At 35.8% G+C, this 9,761-nt stretch overlaps 1 protein-coding gene across 1 annotated transcript; it reads left to right on the top strand.

Annotated features, from left to right (window-relative positions):
- The first annotated feature begins 1,825 nt into the window (after positions 1-1,825).
- On the top strand, positions 1,826-5,315 carry LOC110101505 (two-component response regulator ARR17). The gene is made up of 6 exons (XM_020829420.2): positions 1,826-1,946; positions 2,011-2,192; positions 2,785-2,867; positions 4,060-4,137; positions 4,815-4,885; positions 4,977-5,315. The coding sequence occupies exons 2-6, from the start codon at positions 2,054-2,056 to the stop codon at positions 5,101-5,103; spliced, it is 498 nt and encodes a 165-aa protein (XP_020685079.1). The 5' UTR covers positions 1,826-1,946; positions 2,011-2,053; the 3' UTR covers positions 5,104-5,315.
- Positions 5,316-9,761: the final 4,446 nt, after the last annotated feature.

Here is a 9,761-nt window from a genome sequence, read left to right as displayed (position 1 = left end):
AAAAAAAAACACAAACAAGACAATAAATAAATAAATAAAGGGATGATCTCACGATTAAAACAAATAAAGCAATAGAATGTTGCAAATTAAAATTTAAAAACATTTATAACATAGCTCATAGCTACAACCAACTGGATAGTTATACAGTAGCCATTTAAGAAGGCTATAAAGACATCAGAAAGATTCATCATCCACAGCCCAAACAATTAGAACATCCAAAGAAGAGGCAATGTGAATTGAAATTTTGGATAGAAACTTTAATATCATACATTTTTAGCCCAATGTTTGTGGAGAAGGTTAGAATCAATGGAAGAGCTATAGTGGGGTTAGATTAAAAAAAAAAAAAAAGAAGAATGATCTGTTTTAATTTGTCGGAATCTCTAAATATCCATCAATACATAAATAAATCCAACAAAAGTAAATATATACTATACACATTAGCATTTTTACATATTCATTCTTACAAAATTTAATTTACAAAAGTCATGATATAACATCAAACATCAATCTACCTTTTTAAAGCTCGTGACTATAAATAAATAATCTAAAATATAGAAAAAAAAATTTAAAACAGTGATCAGCCTCACTCTAGAGGGGTCTGACCACTTCCCAAATATGAAATCAATAAAATCATATAATGAGCTTATAAATCTTTACAGGTTATTAAAATTCTTTCACTGCATTTAATGCAAGACAAATGAATCAATATGAATGCCTAATTTCAATCAATATCAAATAAAACAAACTATCAGTATGAATAATAAATAATATGTGCAATCAAGATCAATCAATAATAATAACTCAATATAATCAGTAAAATCATAGTGTCTTAATAAGCAAAAGGGAGTCTATCAATCTAGAAAAAAATCGAAAAAAAGTCTATAAATTAATAATTTGTGTTGTACAATGAAATAAATATCAATTATCTATTAATTATATTCATCATGATGATTATATTATATGTTTCTATCAATCACTATGTCATATATAGTTGTCTGCTAATATGTCATATTAGTATGCTATATCAATATGTTTATCAATGCATTTAATATCTAATTATATATTTATCATATGATATGCCATACTAAATCAATCTCAATATAATATGATATGTCATGCCTAGTGGGGATCATTCCCTTGAGCCTATACTTTAGCTCTGGTGTTAAAATATTTTTGTTATTTTATCATGCTCTATTTTGGTAGCCAATGAGGTGAGTTTATTCATGTTATTAGATGATTTAATGTATCTTTATTTTTTAACATTCATCTTCATTTGATGATAAATGATATAAAATATAAAATTTATTGATAATGAGATAAATATTGTGTTATTTATGTATGTTATATATTTGAATCCATGTTATTTATTTTCTACTTATGACAATAAATAAAGATAATTTATGCCCATATTAAAAAAAATCATGGCTCCATCACTAAGCTAGAATAGAATAAACGTTTAGGATAAAAAAAAATGTTAAGAAGGGTAGAGACAGATCTAAAAAAGTTTGATTACAAAATATTAGAAATAATATTTTTTTATTAGATTTAAATGAGAATTTAATTTTTAATAGGACACAATGGATTCCACGTATTAGGATAAAGATTTGATGTTGTTGTTGTAAGTATTAATCGTGAATAATTTTACGGGCTTTAGCAGAACAAATCGACGCACCTTTTTAATTAAATATCATTTTGAAATAATAATGCTAATATAATATTTGGTAAATAACTAAATATAGCAAAAATGATATTATTAATTTTCACGTCGGCTTAAATTATAAGGATTTTCTTACCAAATTCCGTTAAAGAAGAGGCCTTCGCGGAAAAGGGGCCACAGAAAAGGGGGAGAAAGACAGATCGGGCAGGAGATCTTTAGAATGTGAGGGGTTTGATTCTGCGAGGATTCTTGCCTTTGCTGCACAGATAGAGCAGATCACGAAATATCGGTGCGTATATTTATCATCACGCATTCCGCTTTTGTTTCTACTCTTATTCTTTATATATTCTTAGCCCTGATCAGAGCCATTTCTCCTTCTCACTCTTTATCTTCAACATGGATTCTTCTTCGTTCTCTTCTGCTTATGATCCCAAGGGAGAGGGTGATGCAGGTGAGCTTCATGTCTTGGCTGTTGATGATAGCGTCGTCGAGAGGCTGTTCTTGGAGAGAATGCTGAAGGATTCTGAATACAAAGGTATGGATTTCTTTTCATGCAATTAGTTTGAATGAATATGCTACCACTCTGAATATATATATTGATGATATGAAAGATTTCGTATTATTGTAGCTTTTATTTTTTGAAGGGATAACGGAGTGAGGGAGGAAGGAGGGATTCGTTGCAGATTGATTGTTCGTAGTTATTAGGAGTGATGCCTTTTTTTTTTAAATTTTTGTGTTTTTGTATCGAATTGATGATTCGGTACTTGAAATAATGGTAAAGAAATCACTTATGTAACATTGTAACTACTATAAAGACGTAGAAGATAATGGTACTTTGAGCTCGTTCTTTCTATCAGGAACTTATTAACTTATAAAAGAAAACTTAAAAAACAAAATTATATTCATCATAGAGGAGCTTCAATTTTGGAATTATAAAGAGGCGTATTGTTATAGCCTTGAGGGTTCAAAAGAAGACTGTTCTTTCTCCTCGTCTTTTAAAATCCTTCTTTCTTGTTTCTCTATTTTCTATACATTGTAGATTATTAAACATAATCATAAGTTGGATTGAAAAAACGGTCTACTAATTTTTCAAAACTACTATTTTTCTTCCATTTGGTGGGTTTCAGTAACCACAGCAGAAAATGGAGTGAGGGCACTGGAATACTTGGGTCTTCTTGGAGATGCAGGAGAAGGCGCCCAAAATAAAACAGTTAGTATTGACTTATCTTGCAACTCTGTTTCTTTTTCACTTACAGAATGGAATCATAATTAACATTGTAACACAATTTTATGCGAGAACTGTACTTGACAAATCCTTAGGGGTTATGTTTGGTTAAAAGTATTAGGAGTGTTCTATATTCCATCTGAATGCATTTTATACTTTTTGATGTTTGGATTAAAGCAAAAAAAATGTGAGTAAAATTTTTGAGTGATTTGAAATATCTCATACCCTTATTTTTGATGCTTTTGAAAATCTCTCGAATTAGCCTATTTACAAATCTCTTGTTTGTGCCTCCATGCTTATCGTTTCTATCGTCTTCCTCACTCTTGGCCTTGCTTGTCATTGTTGGCCTTGATTATGTTACTCCCTTCATCGTCAGTCTTGCCTGATTCCATCATCATTGTTATTAGTTGTGTCCTTTTTTTGTCACCTATCTCAATGGTTGTGCCCTTATCATCTGTCACCGTTGACCTCCTCCTAGCCCATTGCCTTCTCACCATCATCCTCCATGGAGTCCATCCATGTCAATCTTGGCCTCTTAATTTACCATCACCTGCCATGCTCATCCCACCCCATGCTGTCTTAGTCACCATCTTCATCAACCTCAGCTTCACCCATTGAATTCCTCTCGCGCGTCGCCACCATTGCCGCCTGTCTTGCCTGAGTTCTTCAGGGATAGAGAGAGTTATTTGAAATGTATGCTAACAAACAATAAAAAAAAATCATCTCAATTCATTTGATTCTGTATTCAACAAAATTATTCATAACATTTAAAATACAATGCATTTTTTTTTTCAATTCTGTGTTTATAAAATGCATTCATTTTAAACACATCCAATGTAATAATTCTGTTTTTCTATACAGACATTTCTTTGTGTAGAGTATTGACTAGATCAAATTGTACAAATAGTTATAGATATATACAAAGCTTTTCTTTTTCTAAAAATATAGCCGTTAACTTGTTTATCGTTTTCTACAAGTGAGCTAGAATACCCAAGTGATTGTAGCTCGGATATGGAGATTAATTTAACGTTTTTATTAGAATTTCAATTTAAAATTCTTTATATATTACATTGCATTCTTATTATGGTCTCTCTAAGTGGATTATACTGGAGGAAGAAGGCATATTAGTATATGATTGACATTATCTTATATGATCTGGTATGATTTTATTTCTTAGGACTTGAAGGTGAATCTGATAATTACGGACTACTGCATGCCAGGCATGACTGGCTATGAACTGCTGAAGAAGATAAAGGTATTACATTAATGAGATTTTGCTAAATGATTGGTGAAATCACAGTATAACATCTCAAATAAGGCATCTCCAACCGAAAATCTCATTTTTCACTCCCAAATGCACTGTAACAAAAAAAAAATGGTGTGATTCATCTCCAATCGAACTCCATTTTGCGCCCAGGTAACTATCTTTCTCCTTCGCGCATTTCTTCGACAAATCTGGTAGAGACAAAAAAATTGCGCAGGGGCGTTGCACTGTTTACCTGCAGCCAAATACCATAAGTTTTGCCGTTCGGCTGGAGCTCGCGAGTGACGCTATTCATGCTTTTGGAGCTCGGTTGGAGATGCACTAACAAATGAATGAAAAATATGAATTTAGAACACCGATCCCAAATAGATGGGATAAGACTAATAATTATAATGATGATGATTTACGTGCTTCAGTAGCATTTTTTATATGTAGCTATCCACCTAAACGCCAACAAGATATTTCTACTAATATTGATTATTTGGTCAATCAAACATTCTGGCTTGTCATAATTATTGCGTTCTAAATCATTACTTGTTGGGATTGGTCATTTTTGCTGGTTAAAGAAGTAAACTATCCAGGCTGGGTTTTGCTGAACCCTCTAACCCAACCCTTAAGTGATAAGATTTTATTACGCTTTTAGGCTTATGATAGAACCCTACTTGCAGGAAATATCATACTTAAAGGAGATTCCTGTGGTGATCATGTCTTCAGAAAACATCCCAACACGAATTGAGAAGTAATGCTCACTCTCTGCAATCATATAATTTCTTCCTACTCATTGAAATTAGTTATACTGGTAGCCTAATTCTAGTTCTATTATTTAATAGATGCTTAGAGGAAGGGGCCGAAGAATTCATGTTGAAGCCAATCCAACAATCTGATGTGAAGAGACTGAGATGCCATGTGAAGAGCCTCAACCAGCCTTCCCCTGGCAGGCTATGCCTGGGGAGATAAGAGAGCTTACTGCGATCTATGAAAGTTTTAATTTGTAGTTCTTTTTTCCTCATTTGAATATTTCATGGTTTAATCTTGTTTGTGAGAGTAATTAGACGGGACCTGACTAAGAAGCTTTGAAATAATTTGATGCATCATCAACTTTATCTGTTAGTGTTGTTTTAGTAAAGACAACCATGGAAATAAAGTTCCAGATTTCATGTTTGTTAAGACGCCTGTGAAAAAAGAAGTAAAAGCTTGCCTGTAAAATAAAGATTTGCGGAACGTTTAATGTGCAAGTTAAATGTCATGTGCGTATGTTTAACGTGCAATATACATCAGCTAGTGTTGTTTATAGGTGTTTGGTAAACTGTAAAATCATTATTAAGGGGGTGCATGGGAAGTAACTTCTAGTGTAATGAGCAACTTTCCTATGCTTGTTCCCCATATTTATTTATTTTGGTAGTTTGAGTAGGGGTGTCAATTTTTGACACGACCCGAAACACGACCCGAACTCGACCTGGAAAAATCCGGGTTCGGGTCTGTGATGCCCCAAGATCAAACTTGGAAAGAATGTCAATCAATTACTCAAACAATTTACCAGAGTTATCTAAAACTTTCGATTAGACAGTCCATCAAACATCTATAAAATTTGATTTTAAAATTATTTTCTCTCTCATCAAAACGAGCTGATTTCTTTAAATCAGTTGTCTGATCGGCCCGGCCGATCGCCAAATCGTCCCGGGACGATCAGACCAGAAAAATCGTTCTGGACGATTCCCAGAACTATTCTCAGGCTGATATTGTCTACAGTGCCAATCGGCCTGGACGATTTCCAATCGTCCTGGACGATCCTGAGAGGAAAAAATCCAAATCTGAGAGGAACAGTAAGGGAACGACGTCTCACAGGGTCAACCCGAACCCGAAACGGGTCGGGTTTGGGTTGAACAAATCAACCCGTTTTAAAAATCGGGTCGGGTTCGGGTTGACCCAGCAACTCGAAATTGACCTGAAAGTGACACGAAAACTCATATTTGACCCGAAAACCCGAGATTGACCCGTTTTTTATCCGATTTTGACCCAAAAATTAGCAATTTTAGGTCAACTTCGGGTCATTCGTGTCGGGTTGGGTTGACCCAGACCTGAATGGGGTCGGGTTCTAATGGGGTCGAATATTGACCCGAACCCGACCCGCTGACCCGAATTGACACCCCTAAGTTTGAGGGAATGAGAACATGGTCAGGTTAGCCTTGTACTCTCTTCATGCAGGCTTAGGTCATCTCCAACCGAAAAATTCAATTTTCACTCTAAAATACAATAATACTTCAAAATATAGGAACTCATCTTAAACCGAACTCCATTTTTTAATACAAAAAAAAAAGAGAAGAATATTCTGTGTATATTATTTATTTATGATACTTTATTTTATATTTATTTTTAATCATATATTTAATTTATCAATTTTTTTAATTAGACTTACTATAATTTTTAATATATATATATATATATATATATATATATATATATATATATATATATATTGCTTGATAAAATATTTTGAAATATTAATATGTCCTAATTAAACAAACATTTATTAAATAAAATGAAAATTACATTAGAACACATGAATAGGGACGAAAGAAAAACACAGGCAACTAAACATTCGAATTAGTATATTAATCACACAAATGATCAATAAAGCATTTCAAAGTGCGATGTTGGGATTTTTATTTCTGATTTGTTTATGGTGAGCGATAAATTCTTAAAACCGAGTCTTTTTATCCAACACCATTTTGACCTCCAAGGGTGGCGCTTCTCTCGCAACTTGAACTGGTCCACTTAGATTGAGTTTATCTTCGATTATCCTGTTATGTAAAATTATGCATGTAGTCATTATATCATGTAGCACTTCTTTGCTCTAAAAATAAATCGGTCTTGCCACAATTGTGAAACGGGATTGGAGAGCACCAAAAGCATGTTTTACATATTTTCTACATGTTTCTTGTTTCATTGCAAAATATTATTTCTTTGGAGTATATGGTTCTTGAAGAGTTTGCATAATGGACTATTTTGGATATATATTATCAACAAAATAATAATCTATGTTATACTCTTTTTCTAGAATGATGTAACGATATGGAGGAGCTATAACTTGACTAAGATTGGATAATATGTGAGAAGACTCCAACACGTTTATATCATTATTGGTGTCTGATTGTAATAACTTGTAAGTCAAAATACAAGTTATTACACTGGTATACCGAAGTAAGCATTGAAGAAGATGAAGAACAGCTGAAGTAGAGAGAAATAATATTTTGTATATTGTGTTTCAATAGCAGTGATACAAACCTATATATACTAAGGCTCCCGGGTTGTACACGGGTTAACCCAAGAACCTAAAACATGTTTAAATGAATATTACAATTAACCTAAGCTAACATTCCCCCTCAAACTGACAAATAGGTGCAATTGTTAGTTTGGATCGGAGAAGTTTAAATCTAGCGGTCGTAAGCGGTTTAGTAAGTATATCCGCAATATGATCGATCGTGCTAATATGTAGCAACCGGATATCCTGTTTTTGGATGTGATCTCGGATGAAACGTTGATCGATTTCAATATGCTTGGTTCGAGCATGAAAAACTGGGTTGTTGGCTAAAGCAATTGTAGACATGTTGTCACAAAAGATGTCCACCGGTGAGTCATGAGTGATACCGAAATCTGCTAGGAGACGCCGAATCCAAATTGTGTCCGCTGTTGCGGAAGCCAAAGCTCGGTATTCGGATTCAGTGGACGATCTTGAAACTGTGGTTTGCTTTTTCACGGTCCAGGAAACTATGGTTTTGCCGAGAAATGTACAGAATCCTGAAGTAGATTTTCGGGATACTGGATCGGAAGCCCAGTCTGAGTCGGAGAACGTGTGAAGCCGAAGGTCCGATCGAACAATAGGTAGACCGAATTCGAGCGTCCCTTTGATATACCTCAGCAATTTCTTGAGTTGAGAAGAGTGAGATTCGGACGGATCGTGCATGTGTTGAGAAAGCGAGTTGACCGCGTATGCTATGTCCGGTCTCGTTAACGTCAGATACTGTAGTGATCCGATGAGCTTGCGATACATAGAGGCGTCAAAAGACTCCGCGTCATCTAATTTTGCCACTGGAAGTTTTGTAGAAGATGGGTTAGAGACCGAGTTGCAACGTTGCAACCCGGCCATTTGAACTATAGAATAGGCGTAAGCTGATTGGGACAGAATGTACTTATCTGGTTTGGTGTCGATCTTGATGCAGAGGAATTGATGAGCGATACCCAGATTTTTCGTAGTGAATCGAGAATTGAGTTGAGACGTGAGTTTTGTAATGGCTTGAGAATTATTTCCGGTAAGTAGAATGTCGTCAACATAGACGAGCAGGTACATTTCAATGTTGTTTTGCCGGAATACTAGAAGAGAAGGATCCGCTTGACTATGTGTGAAGCCGAGTTGAATGAGAAAAGTTGTGAAGGTGGTATACCACTGTCGCGGAGCTTGACGAAGGCCGTAAATAGCTTTGTTCAGCCGGCAAACATAGTCAGGATTTGTTGAATCTTCAAATCCTTTGGGCTGCCGCATAAATACGGTGTCGGTGATATTGCCGTGAAGGAAGGCGTTTGCCACGTCGAGCTGATGTACCGGCCATTTGTGGAAGAGAGCAATAGTGAAAAGAATTCGGATCGTTGGTAGCTTTTCTACGGGACTGAACGTGTTGAAATAGTCAATCCCATGTTCTTGTTGATTTCCAAGAGCAACGAGTCTAGCTTTGAAGCAGGCTACTGAACCGTCTGAAGAATGCTTAGTTCGGTAAGTCCATTTTGAGCCGAGAACTGGTTTGTTGATAGGAGGAGGGACCAACGTCCATGTTCCTTGTCTTTGAAGAGCAAATAATTCTTCAGCCATGGCCTTTCGCCATTCAAAATTCTTGCTCGCTTCTGTATAAGAAGTCGGGTCGGTTTGCTGTTGTTCGTGATGAAGTAAGTTAAGTCTAGTAACAGGTTTTAAAGATCCTGTTTTGGCCCGAGTTGTCATGGGATGGACTTGGATGGTGTTAGAACATGGCCGAGTGATATCTTGTTGGAGAATAACTGGTTCGGGATTAATAGGCGGCGGGATTGTCAATTCGACAGGCTCAGGTAAGGGGTGTGTGGAATGAGACACTGCTTGTCCCTGATGAGCCGTAGGATAGGGAACCAGTAGCGATGGCGGGAGATCCAGAGAAGCTATATTTGAGTCGAGCGTGTTCCTGTTTAGAAACGGAAAAGAAAACTCGTTAAATTTAATGTGTCTCGATATTATTGTTTTATTTGTTACCTGATTGAGGCATTTATAGCCTTTCATAGTATCAGAATACCCAAGAAAGGTGCAAGGTGAAGATGTCGGAGATAATTTGTTGCGTTGAGTAGGCGGATTGAGTGGATAACACTCGCATCCAAACGTCCGAAGATGAGTATAAGAGGGAGTAATACCGAACATGCGTTGGAGAGGCGAGTCATAGTTCGTTGTAGTTGATGGCATACGGTTTATAAGATAGACTGCCGTATTAGCGGCGTCCATCCAGAATGTCAGAGGTAAGCCGGCGGTGTGAAGAAGAGTGCGAGTTGTGGAAATTATGTGACGGTGTTTGCGCTCCGCAACACCGTTTTGCTCGGGG

This window comes from Dendrobium catenatum, unplaced genomic scaffold (genome assembly GCF_001605985.2).
Source record: "Dendrobium catenatum unplaced genomic scaffold, ASM160598v2 fragScaff_scaffold_847, whole genome shotgun sequence".
NCBI classification, from domain to species: domain Eukaryota; kingdom Viridiplantae; phylum Streptophyta; class Magnoliopsida; order Asparagales; family Orchidaceae; genus Dendrobium; species Dendrobium catenatum.
This window is presented reverse-complemented; position numbering and strand designations above follow the sequence as displayed.

Coding starts and splice junctions, on each gene's coding strand:
- LOC110101505 (XM_020829420.2), top strand. CDS start 2,054: ATGGATTCTTCTTCGTTCTCTTCTGCTTATGATCCCAAGGGAGAGGGT. Junction 2,193..2,784: donor GAAGGATTCTGAATACAAAG/GTATGGATTTCT, acceptor GGTGGGTTTCAG/TAACCACAGCAGAAAATGGA. Junction 2,868..4,059: donor AAGGCGCCCAAAATAAAACA/GTTAGTATTGAC, acceptor TTTATTTCTTAG/GACTTGAAGGTGAATCTGAT.